Genomic DNA, 26,666 nt, shown 5'->3' with positions numbered 1-26,666 from the left:
CAGATTATCTTGGAAATTATTTATGTGTCCCACTTCATTTTTGTAAGGTGGAATAGTAAACTCTTATTACAAGGACTTTGATAGTGTAAGGGGTTACACTGTGTTTATCTTTGGGGTCAGAGTCTAGTCTGTTTTCATTTTTTTTGTGTGGTTACTGCATGCAGAGAAAGCAACTGTTGCAGATGTGGTAACTTAGGTTTTTTTTTTTAATTTTATTTTGGGTAGTTGGAGATGGACAGCATGCCTTTATTTTATTTGTTTATTTTTACTTGGTGCTAGGATAGATCCCAGTGCCTCACATGGATAAAATAAATTATAAGACATATTAGAATATCGCAGGCAGATTTTTTTTTTCCTATTGTTTGTAAAGATATTACAAGGCAAGTACTCTGCCACTAAGCTGTGACACAAAGCCTGGTAACTTTGTTTTGAGTTTGGTTTGGGGCCCCAACTTGAGCTGAAATAGATGATGATGCGAGTCACATAAACTGCATCTCCAAGCACAGTTGTTTTTCCTTTCAGAATATCCCTAGGCACCAGTTCACATTATAAACTAATGACCTGAAAAAATTCCTCTTAAAGCACAAAGAATTGTGAGTGAAAAAATATTTTAAATCAGTGTCTGTGTTTCCTCTGAAACATTTAAACACCTTCTGCAAAACCAAATAGGACTTGGGGACAGGCCTAACTAAGAGTTGAATAAGAACCTGGAGAACTCATCTAGGTTTACATGATCAGTTTACTTGAGAAACACATTAAGGTTCATTCTTCAAAGCCCCTCCCCTTCCTTCCAGGCCCTTCATTTGTCTGAATATTTGTTTGTTTTGCTTATATGTAGTGAATCTTCTCTCTGTTATCACCATGCATACTTATGTACATTTCCTTAGTAACTTATGTTTCTCAAGTCCATTACCATTTCTACTGATTGACTGTTCTATTTATTTTCATAATAGTTGTATGCCAGAATGCTTATGAGATTCATTTTCTTTCCAAGAGTGTTAAAAGGGTCAGTAATCCTATTAAAAACATTTCCCTAGAAAAAATTAAATTATAGCCTTATAGAAAGAAATTCACATTACTGCTTCAGATTCTTGGAAAACAGTTGGAAACTGTTAATATTGCAACATAATTCTCACTACAGTACATTTATGTTGATAGTGTTTTGGAATTTTTTCTTTTATAAAACAGCTCTAGGTTTTTTAAGTCCTGGTACATATTTGAGAATAAATATACTGTTACATCAAAATATTTAAAGAGATATTAATTATTAAACAGTTATAATTGAATTCTTAGTAGTGTCTTCAGTTCAAGAGGATAAAATAAATTATAAGACATATTAGAATATCAGCAAGCAGATTTTGTTTTTTTCCTATTGTTTGTAAAGATATTATATTATTGACATTGTGGATAAATGTAAGTATCAAGTTTCAGTTTCAATCTTCTGTGTCTCAGTTTCTTTGTGAACATAATTTATAGGTCTTTTCAGAGTATCTGTGGAAAAAGACTTCTTTCTCTTTGTCACATTTCTATCATTTTGTTTTTAGGTTCTAAAAACACAGGTGTGCCTATTTCTTTTTGATTTTTTTGTTAATGCATTTACTAATTTATTTATTCATTAATATTTTGGGTGGGATACCACTGAACCAACTTCCGGTCCTAGATCCTAAGACATTAAGTATAGCACAGGAAGGTTTGACGGGTAAGAGCAGAAGCTGACCGATGTTTAAATGCCTCTGCTGGGTCATGGTTCTGTTGGTTTGATACTGAGATATGTGTCTCTCTATATCTGTATATGCTTTTATATAATTCCACTTTTAAAACAGTAAGTATTCTGGATGAAGATGTAGCTTTGGTTTAGTAGGTTGAGAATTACTTCTAAACTGCTGAAGGAAAGAGGCAATTTCTTTCAATGTCCTATCTCAGGGTTATCACATGAACTGATTTTTGGAAGCAGTTACTCCCAGCTTTTAGAGTGCTAGCTAGCTACCATTCATGTTGCTGTCTCACAGAAACTGTGCAGTTAAGAAGCTGGTGACTTAGAAGTTGACATTAAATCTTTTTAACTCCATTTTGTTACATACGGCAACTTTGGGGTATTCTGTAGAGCTGTGGTTTGAATGTGGCTTGTCCCCTACAGGTTTATGTGCTAAAGGCTTTGTGCCCTGTGTAGCAGTACAGAGGAGTAATCTTTTAGAGGTAGGGCCTAGGGAGGGAATTAGATCATTGGGAATGCTGTTCTCTGAAGGCATAATACTGGTCGGTCTTATGAAGTGAGTTCTGGTGAGAATGTTTTGTCATAAAAGGCTCACTGTCCCCTCCATGGTCTTCAGTGCCCTCTTTTACCTTTGATCTCCCCCTCTTGCACATGCTCCCACTTTGATGCCATCTTCCATGATATCCTTATGAGATCACTAGCATCATCCTCAGCAGATGATGGCATCATACTCTTGCATTTTCAAAACTATATGCTCAATAAAGCTCTTTTTCTAACTTATCAAGCCTCAGTGTTATCTTGTTATAACAAAAGAAAACACACTAATTCAGAGGGTTACAACAGTCTTCAATTCTCGGTCTCTTTCTCTTTCCCTTTCTCACACATATGCACCCTATTATCATTGTCCTGATCTTGTGCTTTAGGCTACATGGTTAATTTTCATCAAAGTTGCCTATTTTACCAACTAAGTCAACCTAAAATAGTTTGGAAATTAAAATCAATCTACTGTGATTTTATGATTAATTCTTAAATGAGTCTTTTGTCTTTTCATTCATTTCTTTCTTAAAATATCTGGGATTCAGTTTCCCAAGTGATTGTATGAGTTTCTGTAATAGCATATAGTGCAGTATTATATTCATTGTTGCATTTATCAACTTTAACCTATTTTAGTATGTGTAGATCAAAGATTTTTTGTTTTAGATTTGATGTGTAATTTTATTTCTGGTTTTCTTTGTGCTGTTCTCATTTCACTTTTAGTACCTTATGCTTTTATCATTTTACTGTTCTTTTAACATAGCTTTGAAAAAAACTGCTGTCAACTCAACCTCCCTTTTTTCCTTCATACTTATTATTATTTGAATTAAATTCCCCATTAGATAGAACATTCTGTTTCTGGATGTTTAGGACAAAGGCCCATGCCTGTGTCTCTGTGCTGGTGGTGTTTTGGCCTTCCATGGGCTCAAAATCTAGGATTTTCAAAACCACTAAGTGGGTTTCACTTTTTCTTAGATTTTAGTCATGTGTGTAATCATTGAGAGTTTAGTCTTTATTTACTTTATTTGCATTTAATTGGGTAAGGAGCTATGCTAATATACATCTTTAACATATTAGATAATTATTAATGTTTGTGTTTAAATTATAAACTGGAAGTGATAGTCCCATGCTCCTGGTTTTATTGATATATTCAGCATTTTTCTCCAGTAACTTATTATAATAATGCAAAGAAATAGCCAAGATTATTCATTTTTACAGCCCAGGGAACTGAAAACTGTAGATTATAAACTTGTCTTGTGTCAGATCAAGGATTCAAACTTCAGACAGCTGACTCACTACCATTTTGTCTCTCCCACAGACATCAGGCAGTGTGAGATTATCAAGAAACTAGTCTAATGTTATTACTAAGAGCACTAACATGTATTAACTATGGGTGTTATGCTTAGTACTTTACATGGATCATTTCACTTAATCCTTACAATGGCCAAGTAAGGTTTAAGGTTAAGTACCTTACTACTACAGACCGACTGAATGTCCCTCTAATTTATATGTTGAAGCCCTAACCCTATCATGGAATATATAAAGAGACAGGGCTTTTAAAGAGATAATTAGGATTAAATGGGGTCAGAGGGTTGGGCTCTAATCTAATATGATTGCTGTCATTTTAAGAAGACAGACACCCCCAACCCCCAAAACGTGCACAGAGAAGAGGCCAAAAGCCATGTGAAGACACAATGGGAAGGTATAGGGAAAGAGACCTCAGGAGAAATCAAACCTGCCTGCACCTTGATCTTGGGCTTTCATCCTTCAGAACTGGGAAAAAAATATATTTCTGTTGTGTAAACCATCGAATCCATGGTATTTTGTGATGCCAGCCCAGGCAGACTTGTCCAGGTGTACGTGACCAGTAGTTGGTACAGTTGAACTGCCTGTCTGGTCAGTGTGGCTTCAAAGTGTACTCTGAACCACATTGTTTTCTGCTTTCCTTACAGAGGAGGCAGTGCTTCTCAAGCTCTGGGAGGCACTGACCCACAGATAAGAGGAGCTGTGGGAATGAGTGTGCTACCCCGAACATTTATTGTATAGTCTCTAGAGTGTAAGCTCCATGGAGGTGACTTCCTGTGAGTTTTCTTCATCACTTTAGTGCGTAAAATGAAGCCTGGTATTGTGGAATAAGTGCATGCTTAATATTTGTTGAATAAATGAAACATAAAGAAAATAAGAGTGGCATACAGGTAAGGGACCTCAGATCCAGCTCTGAAGAATATGCAATGACAGGCACAGGAAAGCAAGCCTATGAAGACTGCAGTGCCCTGGTTTGGATTTGACATGCTAGGTAGCTGGGAGCTAGAGTAGGACTTACACATGAGAAGCAATAACACAAACTGCAAGTGATTTTGAAAGGTAGAGGCAAAGTAGAAGGAGAGAAACATCCAGAGTCAGACTAGCAAGGAGGCTGAGCAGAAGTACCTAGGTGGAAGTCTGGATTCAGGTAGTGGAGGAGGAAATGAAGAGCCACAGGGCCTATGAGATGTTCAAGTGAAGGAATGACAGACAGCACTTACAGGTGACTGACAGATGACCAGGGAGAATAGACCTGAGAACCTGTGTTTTTATGAAAGTCTGCTATCATAAAAGCCTCTGGTAGCCAGTCAAAGATGAGTCTCAAGTATTTTGTCTGGGAGATGCTGAGGCTCATAGAGGCTAAGCCACTTGTTCAAAATTACACTGTTCTTATTTCAGGAGCCTCTTATTTATTTATATATATTTTTCTTGATTGAATGTATGTTCTGTCAGGAGCTTAGAATCTTGGCTTGGGATTTGGTTTACACTTCTGGACTGATAAATTTTGACTTGTCAGTTCAGCCATAGGAATATCACTACTCATACTTGACAACTTCTAAAAAATATAATTAAAAATGAAACTGGTGACAGCACATAAAACAACACTTCTTTTATGTCTAAAGTTGACATATTTTGGTCCCCAAAGCTGTTTTGAATTTGAGCATTAGAAATGCATCTTTAAACTTCCATAGGGGTACAAAGAGAGGCTTTTCCCAGTCTGAAGAATGAATTTTAAATTGGTTGTAGAAAATACCATAGAGAAAAATAGAGAAAGCAGCTGGCCCTCTTACCAATTTCAGAGCAGGAAAGGAATTTCAGTAGAGCATAAAAACAGCTTTCCCTCATAAAAGAGAACACAACAAGAAAAATAATCCTAGCTGTGTAGCCTTTTGCAGTTATTTTCTGTCGAGTATTAGATAGAGACTAGAGGGCTTAACATTGTTTTGATACCCTTGCAACTGGCAGATTGCCTGCGGAGGAAGTTGGAAACAACTGACCAGCTCTCTGTTTCCAGGTGGCACTTAGGCCACATTTTCTGCACTGTTGTTATCAGTCATTTAATTCCCTACTGAATATTGAGTGATGTTTTTAGTTCACAGCCCATTTGCAGTGTCTTTCTGTTTCCTTTTTTTCGTTAGCCACAGAAGAAAAAAAAAAAAAGTCAACTCGAGGAAACACTTTTGCAAATGTGAATTGAACAGTAAAGAGCCCATTGAAAAATAACAGAGCAAATAGCAATAAACTGACCAAAGACATAGGCCATTGGCATGATATTAACTTTAAGGGAAATCTGAGAAGACATCATATGTGGATTTGCTAGTAAAAATAGCGAGGCAATTTAAAAAACATTAATTAATCTGACATCCCCATGGAAAGAGGAGGGAAACGGTGTAATTTTAAAGTTTTTTTTTTTTAATATTAATTTGTGGTTTGGTATCCTTGAAAAGAATAAAGGGGCAAGAAAAATCAGGTAGTTTTATGGCAATCATACACTCAGTAGTTATCTGTATGTGACCTCTTTATCAGAGCACCAAACATTACATAGAACACTCAAGAAGAAAAACACATATTGAACAGAGTGAACTAATTAATAGTCACATCCTGTGAAGTTTCTTAAAGCATTAGCAACATTAACCTGTTTTTTTTTTTTTTCTCTTTGGGGGAAACATCTGCAAACTGTAATTAAGCAATTTCCATTTGTTTTTCTATTTCTTTTGTCATCACTAAATCACTACACTTAGGGAACAAATTGACAAATTATGAAACACAGAAAACTGCTGGTTCAGTGCAGAAGGAAATTTCCCTCCTCAAATTATGACAGATTTTGAGCTGATCGAGCCATTTTGTCTCAGTTGCATTAGCATAAATCTTCAGCTGAGGTTGTTATAATTCATATTCATTCTAAACACGAATATTTGGTTTATAGATAATCATTTGTTTTTCATGTCTGCTATAGTTTAGATGTAATTGGATAAGGAAAGAAACGTACTTAAATATATACAGCATTTTGCATTATAATCATTAAATTTATTTTTGGCAGTGTTCTTAATGCATAGTATTTTGTTACAAAAATATCTTTTCTAGTATGTTTTACAGTTACATAAGATTTGCATATTTAAAATATTTTTGGTTTGTTTACAAATAAAGTAATTATTTTCTTTGGCTCTTTGTCTTTTCAATTTATAAATGTTAAATGTGGTGTATTTCATGTGTGCATGTGAATTAGAAAGTTGAACTTTTATAAGGAATTTGATTTTAAACTTTTACAAAACGCAGAGAAATATTATTAGTTAAATACACTCTTCAGATAGTCACTATGAACCTTTAGCCTATTTAAACAATATCAAGTGGGTGTGCGTTTACTGAGTATACATTTCTCTTTAACTGGTGACGTTATTTTTAGTTGTTCAATGTATTGTTACTCGAAGAAAAGGGGTAAATTGCTTGGCTTGAAACTTAGTGGTCATAAGTCTGCATCCTTTGATTCAGTTGAATGGGCATGTATTCAAATTAAAATAGTTTTAGCAAAATGTTTTTTCATCCATGGGACAATAATATTTTTTTGAAATGGTCTACTAAACCTAAAGGGATACAAACAGGAAACATTATTTTAGTCAAATTCATGTCTTCCTTATATGAAAATCAAGCCACAGTCTGTCTAGTATGTGATTTTTATGTCTTTTGGTTTTTTTAATCTGGATTTGTTCTAGAGGAGATAGATTTATGTGATGCCAGTCAGAGCTTTTCTTCTTGCAATCAATTTTCCCTACTTAGCATAGGGTAGAATCGATATACCATTTTTATGTATTTTCTGGACTTGGTCTGCTTTTACATTAGGTTTTATAGTATGTGAGCCACTAACTAGAAAAGAGAGATAGTAACCAGTCATCTAATTCTGGGTATTGGATTTAGTCTCTAATTATAGTGTCAATCCCACTCTTGCTAAATTTTGAGATAGAAGTATTGATGCCCATGTTTTAAGCATTGAGTTATAAACTAAGAATACAGAAATGAATGAAATGGAGTCCTTACTCTCAAAGAATTCATCATTAATAAGTAATTATTCTTATTAATTACTACCTGCTTATAAATACAGTTTGAATCCCAAGTGATTTAGATGTATTTGTATGTTTATAGATTATGTAGTTAGATCTGATTAGTAAGGAAATATTAACTACTCTTTGCATAGTACTGATAAAAGTAACATCTGGAATATTGCCTTTGATTCCAGGGTCACAGTTTTATGTTGAGTACGAACTCTATGAGTTAGTCAAAGAGCAGTAAGAATGATTGGAACAGTGGATTTTCAGACTGTTTTCTTCTATTTTTACTTCCAGCTTTTATTTTATTTTTTTAAATGAGGGATGTCCTGGAATTTCCAGTAAAAATGAAAAAGTATGCAATACTTGTACAATTTAAGTCTGCTGTTGAACTTCCCTAATGCCACATGTCAAAATTTGAGTTCTAGATTATTACAGATTTATGTGGGAGATGTCATTCTACCTCTGGACATTTCATAACTTCTAAGAAAGATTTATTTGTAAAAAAGAGGGAGAAATTAATCCCTCTAACTTTCTCTACCTTCGTGAATCAGGCATTTTGCCTTAAGTAGATGCATCTTTAATGCCATAGGCAGAAAGGCTGATCTCAGGGTGAAGGAAACTGTTTTAGGTTGAAGATATTTAGTTTTATGAAGAGTGCACTATACTGCCCTTAGTTTTCTCATTTTATTGTCGGCAGGGTCAGTGTAATGGAAAAGGACTGTTTTATCTTTGGATCAGAAGTCCCACATACTAGTCCAGGCATATAATTTCTTGAGACCCCAAGCTTGCCACATGCTTTCTGCATTTGTAAACCAGGAATAGTTCTGCCTGTTCACTGTCTTATGTGGTTGTGGTGAGAATCGGATGAAATATACATAAAGGTACTTGGTAAGTTTTAAAGACTTATTCAAGTATAAAGTTTCATGGTTAGGGGGACTGTTTATGATATAAAAGAGAAACATCAAGGTTAAATGTTCAAGAAATCTTGAATGAGCAATATAAAAAGCGAAAAATATTCACCATTGTGTTAGTTGTTTACACTCTATTCCTTGAAGTAGTTAAAACCAACTATATGTAGTGCATATTATATAGTGTATATGTATATGTTATGGCACAAGATTGTAAAACTCAGGAAATAATCCCACACTGGCCTCTGGTGGATGGACTCAATATTGTGTCTATATGTACATACCCATCAGACAAAATTATTTACATGCGTTGATCAAGATAAAGAATCAGATTTTTTTTTTAATATACCAGGGATTGAACCCAGGGGCACTTAAACCTGAGCCACATCCCCAGCCCTTTTTAAATATTTTATTTAAAGACAGGGTCTCACTAAGTTGCTTAGGGCCTCACTAAATTGCTGAGGATGGCTTTTTAAACTCAAGATCCTCCTGCCTCAGCCTCCTGAGCTGCTGGGATTACAGGCATATGCCACCACACCTGCAAGATCCTTCTTTTTAATTATCGTTTTTTAAATTCTACTTCATGAAATCTTGTTTTGGAAATTTTATCTTATGAATATATAAAAACCACATGGAGATTCTAATTAAAATACAGATTCCTAGGGATCTGTCCCCAAATTCAGACTGAGTAGTTCTATTGTGAAGCCTAGAAATTTTGGCTTTTAGACAAACAGTTTTGAAAAATATTCCCTAAATGAGATCAAGGAGGGATGAAAGGATATACACAAATTCTTAAGAATTTTGTGTTCACTTTGGTATGTATATGTTGCATTTTTTTCTAAGAGTAAAGTCTATAGGTTTTAAGAAAATTGTGACCCCCCCCCAAAGGGTAAGAACAATTATTTTACTTTAAAATATGATTTTTAGTTCAAAGTCACCATTTTACATTATTTAAAAGACATTTCGACAGGGAAAAAGTGTGATAGTTTATAAGAATAATTTTACCGTTATCTTTGTGATCTCTGATACAGCAACTAGAATGTAATAGCTTGCAGAATTTAGGGTGAACTTTGGTTTAGCAGACATTCTATCCCGTGTCTGAAGAATTATAGTGCCTCTGTCTGTGGGTCAAAGCTACCCTACCACAGGAAATGTTCTTACCACTTCTGGTTTTTATTTTTTAATTTTTTACCAGAACTCTGTTCTTTGTGAACATTTTGCCATCAGCAAAGAGGCAAGAGACCAGGAGATGATACAGGCTCTACAGGCATCTTGTTGCCTGCGCTTTTAGGAAATGCCCCTCCAATAATTTTGATGCTTCAGGTTACTTTTCTTCAGTATATTTCATACCTGCAGGTACGTTGCATGTTTTATAGAGTTAATCAAAGAAGTGGAGTTTTAGGAGTAGGGTATCTATAATTAAAAGAGGGACATCAAATTAAAATATTAAGGACTCTATCTATAATATAAAAATATAAAAAATTATTTTTTCATTATTTACATGAGGGGGTTTTTAATGAATGAAGGTGATGTATGTAGTCATTCTTCCTAGGTTGAGGATTGGAAGAAGCTAAGTCGCAGAAAATGCTTGTTACTTCCATAGATAAAAGCATGTTTTTATTTTTATTTTTGTTTATGGTAAAAAAAAATCAGAAAATCCTGAGTGTTGTCAACACATGCACATGTGAGTGTGTGCACACACACATCCTAAACTCAGCCAAACCCCCCAACTCCACCCTGCTCTTTCCATAGCAGTAGAATTCTTAGCTATTCCATTGCCACCTAGGATAAAAGATTGCACTTCCCACTCTCTTGCAGCTGGATACAGCCATATGACCAAGTTTTGCTAACGAAATGGGAGGATAACTTCATATCCTTAAGCTATGTCTCTTGGAGTCTTTCTGTCTTTTTCACCGTGGTGGATATTGACAATCATTAGGACAACTCCCGTAGACCTAGGAATGGAAGGCTTGTGCTCAGGATCCAGAGCACCCTGCAGCCTGGATCCCTGGATCATCTCATGGAGGAGAGCCTACCCACCTGTACTGAGCTGTGTATGAGAGAGAAATAAAATTCCTATTAGAGCTGCTCTTATTTGGGGCAGTATAGTAGCTTAAACCATACTTTACCTGTCGTTTACAGGGGAAACTATGAGTGTGCCTTTGTCTTCCCCTTTATCCTCTTGCTATTCTGGATTACCTGGAGAAGGGATGACACAGTAGAAAGGTGGGATTCTGGATGACTTTGTGGAGCAGAACAACCACATTAGCTCTGGATTATGTATGTCTGTACTAGTACATGAGAGAGAAATAAACTTCCATCTTGTTTAAGTTGTGACTTTAGGTCTCTTTTATGTAGGCAAAACCATATCCAATTAATTAATTAAACCATTATCCTGTGTCTTAGAGATAAACTATGGGTGTATAATCCTTTCTGAATCTTTCTGTGTTTATTAATTTATATAAATGTCTATAATTATTAAGAACGTGAAAGTTATAGATAGCTAGATTTGAATCTGAGCTTGGCTGCTGTCTAACTGGGTAGGCTTGGAAAAGTTACTTCATCACTGTGAGCTTCAGTTTTTTCATCTGTAAAATAGATACAATAATTTCTACCTGATACACTTGTTTTTAGGATCAAATAATTACATATGTATAAAATGCATACACATTTTATTTATAATGCCCAAATTATAATTAAGGGCTCAATAGTATTTTTTCACTTGTTTATTCATTAAACTTAATATAATTATTTTAGAAAAGTGGGGTTACACTATACGTATTCTTTTTGAAATTTGCTTTTTCACATAATATTATGTTACATATGTATCTTCTCATGGTAATAAATATTATTTAATACTGGTTTTGATGATCACATAGTATTCCATTATATGGATATGCCACAATTTGTTTAACCATGCTGTTTTTGTTGGAAATTTGGATTATTTCCAGTTTTTGGCTCTTATAAATAATGCTACTTTGCACATCCTCACCCATTATATAAATGTTTATTGAATACCTACTTTATGCTAAGTGCTACTCACATGAGTGAATGCTAGTGATAGATCATTGCCTTCAGAGAATTTGCATTCTATTTGAAAGGGAAACTAGACAATAAACAACAAACATAATAAGTAAGAAAAGTATCTAGTTAGAACACAGTAATTTTTCTTAGGAAAAAGAAACTAGGAGCAGGGCATAGTGGATGACAAGTGCTGGTTGGAGAGTACAGATTGCAGTTCTGTATTGGGTGATATGGTTAGGTGTCCTTGGAAAAGATTATGTGTTTTGGTCAGCTTTTGTATCACTGTGACCAAAACACCTAACAAGAATTTAGAGGAAGGACAGTTTATTCGGTGCTCAGGGTTTTAGAGGTCTCAGTTCATGGATGGCTGACTCCATTGCCTGGGCCCAAAGTGAGGCAGAACGTGATGGGGAAGGGTCCAGCAGAGATAAGTTGCTTAGCTCATGATGGGATCAGGAAGTAGAGACAGAGGGTGTAGGAACCATAGGCAAGACGCACTCTTCCAGGCTCACCCCTAGTGACCCACCTTCCCCAGCCACCCCCAACCTGCCTACAGTTACCACCCAGTCCATCCATTTAAACTAGGATGAACTGATTAGGTTAAAGCTCTCCCTGTCTAATTATTTGATCTCTAAATATTCCTGCATCAACACAGGAGCTTTTGGGGGACCCCTCATATCCAAACCATAAGAAAGATGAGGGAGTTAAGCCTACAGGTATTTGAAACCCAGGGCATAGCCACTGTGCAGTAGTAGCAGCAGCCTCTGGCCTGTTTGAGGAACAGTGAGAAGGTATGGTGGTGGGAGAGGTGTGTACAAAAGTGAGAGGACTAGAAGCAGAGGTCAGAGGATGTGGAGGTTGGACAGACCAGCATGGGTGGCCTTGTGGGCCTCATAAGGATGTTATCTTTTTTTTTTTTTAAATGAAGCTACAATTTTGCATCCATGTTATTTATGGCCTTTGGATATATTTTTATACATGGAAATTCTGGTTCAAAGATATGCAAAAATTTATGGCCTTGGTTAAGTAAAAAATTTCAAGGGAATAGATTAGACATTTTTGGCTTTGTAGAGAAATCATTGCCCACATACTTAATCATTTCTTTTGGATAAATTCTTAGACATGGAAATGCTGGCTCAGAGTTATGTAAAATGTTATGCCTTTGAGTGGGTAGAAGCTTTAAGGGAATAAATTATGTTTCTTGTAGGCAAAGGCCATGTTATAGAACTTTCTTATAACTCTACTTCTTGTCCTCCAGCCTAGCAGAGTAACATTCACCGCAGAGCTTGCTGATTGAAGGGTGGAGTATCAATCTAGTTCCAGTCTTAATTGTTTCATATCCTTTGGAGCAAAGTCTGAAAGTCTGAGAGTTTTCCTGAGAGAAACTATGAGTGAGTTCCTAATGGTGAGCTCCCTACCCTCCTTAGGCTTATATCTTAGCAGGAAGAGATGGGCAATGAACAGTTTAAAAGGTCATTTCAGATGATTTTATATAAAATTGGAGAAAGCAGGGCCATGTGACAGAGTAGCCTGATTCTGCAGCTATGGTGACACATTAAGGAGATGGAGTGACCAGAGAGCCATAGCCTCAGGGCACACATGCCTTTCTCCCTCTGGGTGTGGAGAGAAGCTGAAATTAGTTATTTATGGTTCGATTTCATCTTGTGGCACTGCATGGAATTGGATTCATGATGATGATCCTTGAATCAACCTCAGTGTCACCGAGGATGCAAAATGTGGAAACAATCCCAATGTCCATCAGATGGTGAATGGAAAAATAAAATGTGGTTCTATTCATATGAGGGAATATTATTTGGCAATAAAAGGAAGTAAATACCAACACATTGCACCATGTGGGTGAATCTCAGTAATGTTATGCTGAGTGAAAGAAATCAAGTGCAAAAGAAGACGCTATATATGATTCTACTTTCGTGGAATTTCTAGCAGAGAAGAATCGCAACAACAAAAAAATAGCTTAGTGATTGCCTGTGGTTGGGAATAGAGATAGGGAGAATCTGCAGATGGGTACCAGACATATTTTGGGGGTAATGGGAAGGATCTAAAAGTTAAATTGTGGTGATTGCCATAGGACTCTATATATTTATTAAAAATCATTGAATAATATGCTAAAAATGAGTAAATTTTTTAGGCGCATAAATTAAAACTATAGAGTGGTAGAAGTATTTGGTCATATATACTTGGATCCTTACCCTGGGTTATTCCAGATAGGCATGTGCCTTTGTGACTCTGGCTTTGGCTGAAGAACCTGGAGGGTCTGGCTTGTGCATAAATATTTCCCATATTTTGTATAAACTTGCATCTTTTAAGTAGAAAAAGATTATATTTGTTTTCAAATGAACTCCTTGAATATGACACATTCTACCTTATGTAGACATTGTCACTGGCAGCTGTCACCTTGTTAGCTCCCACTCTGGGCAGCTCATTCTGTAGCCTTGACTAAATCAATTGGGAATGTAAGTTCATCCTGTGAGATGAGTCGGTGTGGCGTTTGTGCATGCACGAACTGTAGTCCTTTGATGGATTATGAGCTGGCTGTGTTGTCTACTGCCACCATCATGGAGATAGCTAAAAAATAGTTACCCAGGCATGCCAACTTAAATGTAAAAGAATGGTACAGAGTGCAGTGGAAAGATAAGGTGAATTTTCTGTGATATCTAGAAAAGGGAACATAAGCAGCTGGAGATAGTGTCTTTGTTTCTATTTTACAAACACAAAAAGAACTAACTTTGTGAGCTCTTTTTTCCTTTCTTAAATTTCTACTGTTCGTACCACCACCACAGTAGCTATGGCTTCCTTTGCTTCTCACCTGGATTACTACAATAGCTCTGTACTTTCTACTTCTAGCAGTGAACCACTCTGCTCTCTGTTTCACCTTCTTAAGAACACTGTTCCATTGATCTGTCCATTTGTCACCGAATATGCGCTCCAATCTTCTCGAATACTCAGTGATTCTACTGCAGGCCCTGTGCATTTTACCTTGGCAGGTTTGCTCATGGACTTTCCCCTTGTGAAATAACCTCCTCACAGTGCTCACCTATTGAAATTGTAGCTCTCTCTCAAAGCCCAGCTTAGATGCTCTTTTTCCTATGTAAAGTCTTCTGTGATTCTCCCCAGCCAATTATGATTTTGCCATTTTTCTGAATGTCTGCCTTGGGTACTTTCTATTTTGGTAGCTTGCATATACCAGAACTTCATAATTTATAGTCTCCGTAAGAGCAAGGATGGGCCTTACCCATCTGTGTAACCTTGCACATAGTTGGTGCCCAGAATAGAACTTTTTGATTTGATTACCTGCATAATCCAGTTATCACATAGATTTTTCTTCCTGAAAATAATCTTCCAGCAACTTTATGCTTTTTTTTTCCCACATTTTTTGCTCTGTAAGTGCCTAACTGTGGACATTTCAAAAATTTCATCTTACTGCCATTGTGTCCCTCATCTACGGCTTTTGACATACATTTTTTAAAATTTTTTTACCCAGGCCAGGCTTGTGCATTTGTGCCTTGGCAGGTTGATGGCTGTGACTGTGAATAATGAGTCAATTATGATCCAGCCTGGGGGAAAGCACAATTACTCCTGACTGGCCAGGCTGAGGTAATCCTCTCCTCCCTGTGCCCTTTCAAATAGAGAACATAAAACAGTTGGAATTCAGAGCACTGCAAAGGGAATTTAGACAAAACATTCATGTGCTGAATTTAGCTTCTTTGGACTTATCCTGATTTATGATTGATTGGTTTTTAAATTGCTTATTTAATCCTAACGACTATTGCTCCAGGGGAGGCCAGATACCAAGAAGCATGTGATCAAGAAGCAGTGGAGTAAAGTAGTTTGGCTGGACAAATCAAGAGCAAATATTATTGTCCAGAGAAACATTGCTCTAGGCTAGCAGTATAATGTGAAAATCACCCCTTGACTTTCAAAGTACCCAACCTTGTTAAAGCATGATTGCTTATCCCCTATTCTCTTATTAGACGGTTTTTTGCAATTGCCCTGAGTTGCATAGAATATTCTCCCCCATGAATTTTTTCTTTCCTTCCAGCAGTGTATGCAGCATCTTGTGACTGGGGACATGCTCTTGATTTCTGTTGCTGTTGATAGTAGTACAGAGTAACAGTCACTTGGAGGTTGCTCTCAGGATCTGCTCATGAATTGTGATGTTGGTTGTGCAGGTCTGAGAAAACTTTTCTCAAAGTGTGTAAACGCTTCTCAGCACACGGGCACTGATCTGTCTGGCTTTTGCATGGAGGAATTTGAATGTTTTAAAAAAGTTTATTTCAAAATCAAGATCTCCAAAAATAATCACCTTTATCTGGAAGATATATAATCAATATATGGTTAGTGTCTAATTTACCAGGGCATCAAAAGTTTCCATTTTTTTCAAGGAATGTGACCTTTTCCTTTTGTCCCAAATTAGAGGCTGAAGGTGTTGTGGTGGCCTTGTAAGGCCAGTCTGTTGGAAGCTTATCTGTTATCAAAAGGAAATTGAAATTTCATTGCTTCAGAATAATGAAACCTCTGAACACCTTTAGAAAAGCTTTGTCTCATGTATTGAAGTTTTGGCTCAGAAATGCCCAAAGAAATACTCTTTCAGGTCTCAACCTACTTGTTCTCTGAAACATTGCTGTTAGATTTCTAAGCTGTATTATGCCTAGCATGTATTTCAAAGGAAGAAACATTAGGGGTAAGATGAAAGGGTAGTAAGGAACTCTGATGAAAAACAGAAACAGAAGAAGAGGGGATGAACAGTTGGGTGGCACGTATAGATTGCCACCAGGGTCACTCTGGGAGACAGCAGCTGGCTCTGCAATCAGACCGTCCACCACTTCAGGTTCTAGGCTATGCCAGCATCTGCCATTTTGACATTATCATATTGAAAAGGACTTTTTCCTATCTCGTTCTGCCAATAGAGTTACTATGTACTTCGTTTGAAAAACTGATGAAAACCTTTATAAGGAGCTGTTTTGGGTGTTTGGAGGGAGATGGTATGTATTCTTGTGAAACTGATTTCAACATTTAGGAAGGAGCCTTAACCTATAGGTTTAATCACAGAACAAGTTCTTTACTGCTTCTTTTGGTGTTTTAAAAATTAAAACTATGTTTACAAAAGGGGGCAACTTTCAGAGTGGACAAGAATTTTGTTAGATCTGAGACTCCAACAATAGTGCAATGTCAACATCAGAAGCTGGGACTTGATTATATTTTGTTCTTTATTTCAAAAGATTTTTATTTTGTTACCTGTCAGATAACTTGAGAGTTTTACTGGAAATGGCAGAGGATTACATTGAGTGATCATGAGAACAAATGGAAGTTGTCCTTATAGAACATCTTTTATTTTCACACATTGCTGTGCTTTTCAAGTGTTTAAGTCAACACTTTTACAACAGTGTTGTGCCAGGTGCATAGTATTTTCTTAATAAATAGTTGATTTAGCTTGTGCTTGATTTTAAAGATGAACAGGGAGAACTGAAGCTGTTCTACGGCTTATTACAGCAGTGTACTGAGAAGCAGTGGCAGCCACAGGAAGTCTTCTCTTCCCTTGTAACTTTGGTAGAGTTTGAAGAACTCTTTCATTCCTCTTAACTCCTGTTTCCAAGGCTTTCCATGCCTATCTCGCTGTACCCTGTTCCCACTGCTCATAGTTGCCTTGGGGCTGATTTAGTACATCTTTGTGACTATCAAAGAGGAAGACATCTGGGAGTCCTGGACCACTTGGTCCTCCTTATTCTATGGTCACCTCAGCAGTAGTCTTAGCAACCCTCCCAACACCTTGCTCAGTCTCCCAGCCCCACCATCCCTGGCACCTAAGGCTGGGATTTTATGCCAGAGTTGCTGGGGATTTGTTGGAGCAAAAGGCAGAGATCACCTCTTGTAGTGGCTAGTTAGAAGTTCTGGTGCTAGTGCAGTAGACGGTTGTAGAGAGCTGGTCTGAGCATGTGTTATTCATGGATATGACCTTCTCAAGAGAAAGTGATACATTCAATATTTGTGTTTTTCCCCTGTAGCTTATTAATGACATTAGGTTAAGTTATGTCTGTTCCCCAACAGTATTTCAGTGGACATCCCCAGAAGTCTTAATTCTACCAACAACAGGGAGGGTATTCAGAAACAAACAAGGGATTTCAGCACTGGACTTGCACTGGGCTGTGATCATCACAACGGCCTGGTCATCTCACTGATTTTGATGTCATGTAACTGATAGCTCAAGAGAAATGAGTGTGGGCACTTTGCCACTTAGGCTATCTCACAAGCCTTCATTAGAAACCCACCTGAGGAATGCACGACAAAACCATCCCTGCATCTGTGGAACATTTTCACGGTAGAGTCTCATAGGGCTTACAGGAGGATTCCTGAAACCAACAATAGACAGTGGCTTGATTGCTGCCATTTGACTGCTTTTGGATTTTTTTTTTTAATCATTCTTCTTATATTCTGAGACAGAGATTCCTATATTTGCTCTTGTCACCAAGCAAGTTCCAGTTTGGGACTATATCTTGCAGCCTTGGGTCTTCTTTGGCTAATTGTATGCTTTTCTTCTTCTTTTTTCTTTCTTGGACTCCCCCACCTCACATTTTCCATCTTTTTTCTTCTTCTAGTCTGAACCGTTTCATTCATTTGCTGTATTATTCTAGGTAGCAAAGCACAGTGGTTAGGAGGAAAAAAAAAGGGTCTGGAAAAAGAAGGCCTGGTTCTGATCCTTGAACAAATTACTTAATCTCTCTGTTGGCCTTGGTTTCCTTATCTGTAAATTAAAGTGGGGATAGTAACAGTGTTGCAAGTTATAAATGCAATGATTCATGAGATGCTCATAAAAAACATTTTACTCAATGACTTAACACTCATTAATTTTAATATTCTCCTAATATTACTACTAATATTAAAAATAATTTTCTGGCTTAAGCTATTACTTCAGTATAATTGATGGTCATCTATTTACCTATAGTTATGATCTCTCTCCCACATTGTAGCCTACAAATGCAGCTTCATTTGGGTCATTACTACCACAGTTTCCACTGGTAACTCAAATGCAGCATGACCAGAGCTAGATTTACTGTCTCTCACCCAACTTACTCCATTACCCTCCATTTCTGTTTAATGGCACCATAATATTAAAATTTTCTCAGTCTCTTAATTTTAAATTAATCTCAGGCTCTTTCCTTAGCCTAAGGAGATTATCATGAATGTGCATGGATTTAATTCAAAGGTATTATTGTTTGTAATTTTAAGTAGTCCAGAAAAGACATTGGTTAAATAAAATACTTTGTATTTATATAACAGAATGCTCTATAACTTGAAATTACATGAAAGAATATGTAATAATATTAAAAGAAACATTGGCAAATTGTGTTATAATATGTGCAGCATGATTCCATTTTGATTTTTAGGAGTACATGATTCATAATAAAAGAGCAGAAAGATAATCATTGAAAATATTTTGTTGTGGTTATTCTGGATCATGGGATTATGAGTTTGTTTCATAGTTTACTTTTTTCTTTTTAGAAATTTTCTAAAACTATCCATACATTGTTTCTATGTAAAGGAAAAAATCTCTAAAATTTAGCAAAAATGTGAGAAGTCTAAAAATGTCTAAAAGTCTTGCAAATACTGTATTTTATTGATCTTTTAACAATGACCAAGAATAGTGTTAGATCCATAGTAGGTACTTGTTAATAAATATTTGCTAAATGCTGAATGAAATAGTGTAATTCTGTGCATTTTTAGAAATAACTTTTGATAATTAAGAGGGCTTAATGCCTCAAGCATTGCTTGTACAGTTCTTTGAAAAGTATTAGTTTTGGAGGAGGGAAAAATGAACACAAAATAAACAGAATTAGATGTGGTGGATACATTCTAATACTATACTACTTATCATTTCAGAAGATAATGTGACCAAAAGAGGAGCACTTGGAACTGACGCTTCTGGAAAAATATTTACCTCAGTAAAATTTACTCATAAAAATGAACCAAATGACCACCATCTTAGAAATACAACTGTATTTCATCAGACTTCATCACAATGTTCGGAAGAAGAACAGGTAATACTGTAGCACATTTTGGAAACAATATGAGAACCAGGGTGTTCTTCATAAATTAAAAATGAAGCCATAAGAAACACTGGACAGTCACTCGATTGGTAACTTCTAGTTCTAGGAGTGACATTGGGGCATTTTATTGAAAATCATGATTACATTTCAGTATTTTAGCAGTTGTCATTTATGACAGTAATTTGGTTATCCCGACTGTATTAAAAACCTTGTTGGATATGCCATCTACAAATTCTTGAAATTATTTATATCAAGGAAATTATTTATTATTTATAGCAAGGAAAGTTTCTTGCTCTACTTCTTTGTGTAGATTGGGGCTTTCTTTTACCTGCCCTAGAGCCATCTCTTGCTAACTTAAAGTAGAAAATGTTTTGGCTTCTGCAGTAAATGTTGGGTGTTCCCTTCCTAATCTTCAAGACTTTAGAGACTAATCATATTCTCCTTGGCTTTGTTTTTACATTATCAAGGAATAATGGCAGACATTGTCCTACTTTTTAAGCCATTTAGTTTCTATTTCTGCCTTATCATGTCTTCTTTGTGATATTATAGACAGAACTATGTAAGAGATTATGTAATTATATAAGAGATTACACAAGGGAACAAAAATCTCTGAGTTAGCAATGTGTTAATAAACAGCAGAGGCCTATGGTTCCTTATTTCCAGAATTTGCTTTCAGTGATGATTGTGAGATAGGAACTGTTTTTTCTTAGAGGATTCATGCTTTACTGGCAATTATTGGTTATTGGGTCTATAATATATATTGATTCTTTGATCAGCATGTGAAAAGCAAAGAATTGCTAGATGGCCTTGTTTTTTGGTAACCTGAAGATATTGTATTGCATTCTCCGATTTGTCCATCACAGATTCCTTGGAAGGAATAGGAGGTGGGGAGTGTTCTGTTTCACAGAAAATGCTGGGCTAACTGGTCTGTAGGTTACCTTGTAGATGAGGCTGTAGAGGACAGGAGTAGAAGTCACACCTCTTAAAACCTGCTCCCTGATTACTTCCATGGCTTAGAGAATAGTCTTTCATGAATGAGTAATTAACAAATCGCAGAAGATCAGCTTCTTTATTTTTAGTTGTTTCATGTTCCCATCAATATGTCCTCACTGTATTTTCAGATAGTGATGGATGAAGGTCAAAAAGTCGGCAGTTCCCTTCAAGGTGATCTGAACAGGGCAGGAAAGATCAAGGTAAGGCACAATTCAATTTTCTTGCATGGTAAAAAACCCATAACAAACAAACAAACATCATAAGACTCGTTTGCTTTCTTTTATACAAAGTTGGAGATTTCAGCACATTTTTCCTTGCTAGTGTCTCTCTTTTCTTTCTTTCTTTCTCTCTCTGTGTGTGTGAGTGTGTGTGTGTGTGTGTGTGTGTGTGTGTGTGTGTTTGTTTTAACTGGTGTTTGAATATCTTAAACTATTCTTGCTTGGCTTGGTTCTGGATATTTTTTCCTTAAAGCTTAACAAATAGAAGGGGTGCTTTGAGAGAGTAAAGTGTCCTCAATCTCCTTTAGCATATACCATTAAGAAAAATGACAACATAATATGATAGATATTCAAATTTTACTACTAAAACCATCATATGGCAGATACTTTTGGATGCCATGTAATAAACACATTCATATACTTATAAGCAATGGAAGTTACCATTTTAAATTCCTATGGAGTAGCTGTGTCTGTTATTACAAGTAGAACTAGGAGGAGAAAGTCAGCCTGCTTTGGAATTGCAATTCTGAAGTCTAAGTTTGTAATTTTAAAGTATTTTGTTAGGCCCATGTTTAGGTCATGAGCACAAAAATGCATTTCGACCTTATGCTTTTACTACTTGTCATTTGTACCACTGGTGAAATCATCTTCTTATTTACACTCCTTGATATTCCCCTGAGATGAATTAGTTCATGTCTGAAATGTTACCATTTTGCTAATATAAAATGTCTCATTGTCAGTTTGCATTGGAAAGCAGTATTCCAGGTGGAATAGTTTTTCATTGAAATGCTGCTATTGTGTCTGTAAAGGTCACTTGCTCTGCTTTTTCCCTTTGAAGTAATTTTCAGTTTTAATTGTTTGAAAGAGAGCACACTGGCTTTTTTGCCCTGCTCACCTCTCTTCTGATTTACCTGGGGCAGGATGATTTTGTTTGGAATGAACTCTTCTCTCCTGCTTTCTTTCTTTTCTTCTCTCTGGCTCTTCAACATTAAAAGGAAGTGGACTGTTATGTTAATAGCCAGATCCTCACCACCACCATTTGCTCAAGAAGCGATACAACAAAAACAAAAACCAGAAACCCTGTTTAGGACTATCTTGGTGGTAGTATAAATCCTGGGAGAGGATGTGGGACAAGGTCTCTTTTCAGAAACTCCCAACCTCTTTTTTTTTTTTCCCTTTCATCATAGAGAGCTGACTATGATGCTTGCAAAATCCAGGCCAGCATCCAAATTTACTGCTTTTTTCCAAATGGGAAAGCACATGAACACAAAGGGTTTGAGCTGGAAGTCAGAATTGATGAGAAAAGTAGTTTCTGCTGCTCAGTTGAGTGTTGTGGAAGTGGATTCATTGACTTCATGGCATTTTTTTTTCTTCAAGTCTAATATGCATAAAATAATGTTAATCCTTTTCTAGGTAGACAACTTCCTAGATTTAGAAGATTTTGATATGGACGAAGAGATTGAGCCCCAAATGAGCAAGGGTATGCTTTCTATTTCTTTTTCATACTGCTAACTACTTTACAAGTAAAAAAGTACAAGTAAGGCTTTAGACAGCTTCCTTCCTTCCTTCCTTCCTTCCTTCCTTCCTTCCTTCCTTCCTTCCTTCCTTCCTTCCTTCCTTTCTCTCTCTCTCTCTCTCTCTCTCTCTCTCTCTCTCTCTCTCTCTCTCTCTCAATCCTTACCTCTACCTCCTATGAAACAGGAAAAACTGAAGTTGTGGAAATTTCTGTTTCAAAAACAAATGTTTCTCCAGCTGGATCAAAGCCTTTGGAGGATTGTAAACCTTTGGTCTTAAGTGAAATGAAGGTGCCCTCTGTCCCTACAATTTACCACATGATTGATTCTTGAGTGATTATTTCAAGTAGAGATAAGTCATAAAGTCATCTCCGTATTTCTCAGAAACACAGTGTTGTAAATGGAGATTATTTTTGAGAATAAGAAATAATGATCGCTCATAAAGATCATAAATATATCAGAAATGATCATAAAAATAAACTAAAAGAAAATCCAAATTTTTGTTTTTAAAAACTCTCCATTAAATATGTAAATTACTGAAGATACAGACATGTTGCAAATGTTTTTTTTGTGGGCATTTTTGCAATGGGCTGGACTGGTAGGGACTTCATGCTAGGCCATTGATGTTTATATGCATGATGGGTTTATCCTTTCCCTGTTAATATCTCTGGGTAAGCATAGGTATCCTTTGTTGGTCAAAGGATCTTTGAAATATATTCAAAATTAGGGTTTCTTTCTTTCTTTTTTTTTTTTTTTAAAAAAAACATCCATTTCTCATGTAATATACAAGAATGTCTCAAAAGTCAAGGTTAAACTTTAAGGACAGGTCAGTTGACCTAACTGATGTTTACAGTCTTTGGGTGGATTGTGGTCATTGTTGGGGGAAGGGTGGGGTTTAAAAATTTTTTTTTAGTGTTGATGGATCTTTATTTTATTCATTTATTTATATGTGGTGCTGAGAATCCACAACCCCAGCCCAGAAGGGTGGTTTTTTAAATACTCAATTGGGAGTTAAAGTGACTGGGTAGAATTGGCTTGGGAATGGCAACTGTCTGTAAATTGGTTGTCAGTTCCTTACTCTGGCTTTGGGTGTTTGAATTGGTGAGACTTTGGTAATTAGAAGCAATCAGCACTTTTATTCCACTTCCAAACATCACACTACTCCACCAAAGAGTTGGTTCTCAGGCATTGTATTGACCAGTGGACTCTGATTTTAAGTTATTTATTTGATTTAAGTGCGGTCAGAGATCTAAAGGAATCACATCTTCCACGGAGGCTTCTCCAGCTCTATACCCTGGATGGCTCTGAATTGCTGTGGGAAGTATGGGGGCTCCCACTGGACTAGAAGGGAGGGGTAAGCACTGTTAGGAAGCAGTGCTTAGAGCAAGCACACTGTTTTGGGTTTGGGGTGACTAGGAGAAGGAAGCATGGTAAGAAACGCAGATTCCTAGGTCTTGCTCCTAAGAGTCTAATTCAGCTCTGCAGTGACATCTGGTGATCTGCATTCAGAACCCACACTCCATGCAATTGTATGTGGTTAGTTTGAAGATGACACTTGAAGACAGTTCTAATCTGCCTGTAATACATTTGCTATGTAAAATCAGTTTTATAGAAGAACACAGATGTGTCTACTTTGCACATTTTTGTGGTGGTTTAAACTTATCAAAGTTTAGCAAAGATAAGGTCTGTATATTGACATAAACCAATATAGCCAGCAATTCCGATTTAATCTTTTAAATTAGCCTTTTAACCTTTCCTTTTATTGTTGCATCTTTTTCTTTACACATTTTTCAAGTTGCATCTTTTAATTACCAGATTTATTCCTTTCTTCATAAAATGAAATATAAACATCTCACTAGTATGATTTTTCCGGAAAGCAGATAACAGGCAGTCTTGCATTTGTATATAAAGGTTACTGAAGCTAAACCAAATCTCAGTGGACTTGAACAAACTGGTCAAGACCCTCCCACATGTAAAATAATGTACAAAGCCCCTGCTGAAAATCGATCCAGGCTTCAGTGATTTATTCTAATTACCCAAAAGACTACCAGGGCATCACAATTTTCATACAATCTGGGTCACTTGAAAGGAAAAAAGAAATTAAATAGTTTGTGCCAAGGTGAATTTTAGTTTGGGCCTAATTTGTATTACACTTCAGGAATGTGAGCAGAAGGCAAATATTTATATCAGATGGGAAATGTGACATTTTAAATAGGCAAGTTGCTTGTATAATTTTGGCAGCTGGGAAGTTTACTGATTAGATTCTGTTGTTATTGTTTAAGCAACAGACTTGCCTGGGGCAACAAGAAAGTGAGTTGCATATTGTTTTTCTACCATTGATTTTATTTGTTCACCTTATTCATTCTCATAAATATTCTCTAAGATTCAGGAACGAGATTCTTTCTCAATATTTGGATTAGCATTTTGGCAGCCCAGGTGGAGAGAGTGGAGACAGTTTTTCAGAGGAACCAACTTTGTGCAGTGGTATTGAGCAGTTGTCTGAGGGTGACATTTGCCAGGATGCTAGGTGCCCTGTGTTTATTTAACATCAAGTTAACCAGTTTTTCTCCTTCAAATTTAAGGTAAGGTAGTTAGCCTGGTGACTGTCATGCCTCAGATACAATAGCTCAAACTGTTCTCCAGCAAAATTATAATTTGGAATAGCTGTTAGTTGTTATGCTGAGGCCATTAAAGTAGGAAGACTCTTCTGTTCATTGTTATGATTATGATTATTTTTGCCTCTGTAGTTCATCCTACCTCTTTTCTGGGCTGAGTGCAGATGGCTCAAGAGATTATTTTTTTGAGGTCCAGTTGTTAAAATCATGCTTTCTTCTATAGGTCTCTTGGCCAGTGGGTGGATTTATATGGTGGCTAATTGTGTTGAATGAAACAGGCACTGATTACTGCTCAGTCATTGGCAGTAATTTTTTATTTTTAAGTTCTCTAGTACTTCTAATCATTTTTAGTTAAGAAAGGGTGAGTACATACAATTTAAAAAAATTCCTTAGTTATCTGCAACTTTAACCAATTTTGGGCAACCTATGAATGACCAGGATTCTTATTCAACAAATATTAGAAGTACAGCTGGTCCGGAACATAATGAAGAATGAAAGACAACAGATTCCCCTCCTTATAATTCACAGTTCATTGGAAGAATTAGGCACTTATCATGCAATCACAAATATATGATTATAGATTGTTCTAGATCTCATGAAAGCATAGGGCAGGGGAACTTTAGTTTGTCTAAGGTATCAGAAAAAAGCTCTCTGAAAGCCTAAGATCCAAAGGATGAGTAACCAAGAACTAGATACGTGGGTAGGTGAGGGTAGGGGAGAGAGGAAAGTGTAGGAGCAGCATGTGTAGAGGTCCTAAGCTAGGAGAAAAGGGCACATTTCAGCCAACTTAAAATTTAGACATTTTATTTTTTTATTTAGAACTATTAGAGATCATTCTTTCATGGCCTTTCATTCTTTCATATTAGAGACCATTCTTTGATGGCTGGTCCTGTATTGGAGAATCTGCCTTAGTGGTCTGATGTCTGTTCCAGGCATCAGCATTTGGAAAGCTCCCCAAGTGATTCTAAGGTGCAGTTACAGCAGGGAATCATCTCTAGATGGGAGTCTGGGGGTGTTTCTCTTGGAGTTCCCATTTATGGAATGTGGGGGTATGAAGCTACACCTGGGTGCCAGCTGTGCAGACCTTCTCTTAGTGGGGAGTAGTCAAATGTCTAGGCTTGAAAGGAAGGCCTGCTAACAGAAGCCCAATTTTAACTCTGGACAAGCCCAGTTTTCAAAATCAGCTCTGCCAGTAAGTTAGAAAGTTTATACTTTGATTTTTATTTTTCTAACTCCTGCATACATTTATCTTTGTACTTGTATGATAGATGGTTATGATTTACTATTGCTGTCAAATGCCCCATTCACAAAGTAAGTCTTCCCTATTTTTCCCTAACTTCTACTTGGATGAGCAGTAATTTTCTTCTTCACTTCTACTTTCCTTTGTTCTGCATCTTTTTTTTTTTCTTTGCAAAGTGTGTTTTAGGTTGCTTGTAAGCAGCATAAGGTTTATATAAATGCATTTATGTAAACACACATATATACATATACACATAGACACATATTCTAAATCTATATTTAATCAGAATGTGTTAGTTCACTTATATTTAATGTAGTGAAATTATTTAGATTTAAATCTATTATCTTGCTATTGGGAAACTTGCCTTGCAATGTGGGAACTGTTGGGAAACCCTGAGATCTATAGGTCAAGTGTGTTGATAGTTGCACTGATGTTGCAAAAGCACTGATTGGTGGAGAAGCTGGTACCTTAGTGTCAATTAAGGTAGTTTCACCA

The 26,666-nt window shown here is 36.4% G+C and overlaps 1 protein-coding gene across 1 annotated transcript in view; it reads left to right on the top strand.

Annotated features, from left to right (window-relative positions):
* The window catches only part of Iftap (intraflagellar transport associated protein), a 59,051-nt gene that overhangs the window by 20,482 nt on the left and 11,903 nt on the right, over nucleotides 1-26,666 (top strand). The window contains exons 3-5 of the mRNA XM_026404861.2: nucleotides 19,425-19,582; nucleotides 20,713-20,784; nucleotides 22,216-22,282. Of these exons, the coding sequence (XP_026260646.1) occupies nucleotides 19,425-19,582; nucleotides 20,713-20,784; nucleotides 22,216-22,282 (297 nt within the window). The remainder of the gene's footprint in view (nucleotides 1-19,424; nucleotides 19,583-20,712; nucleotides 20,785-22,215; nucleotides 22,283-26,666) is intronic.

Source organism: Urocitellus parryii, chromosome 4 (genome assembly GCF_045843805.1).
Source record: "Urocitellus parryii isolate mUroPar1 chromosome 4, mUroPar1.hap1, whole genome shotgun sequence".
Lineage (NCBI taxonomy): Eukaryota > Metazoa > Chordata > Mammalia > Rodentia > Sciuridae > Urocitellus > Urocitellus parryii.
This window is presented reverse-complemented; position numbering and strand designations above follow the sequence as displayed.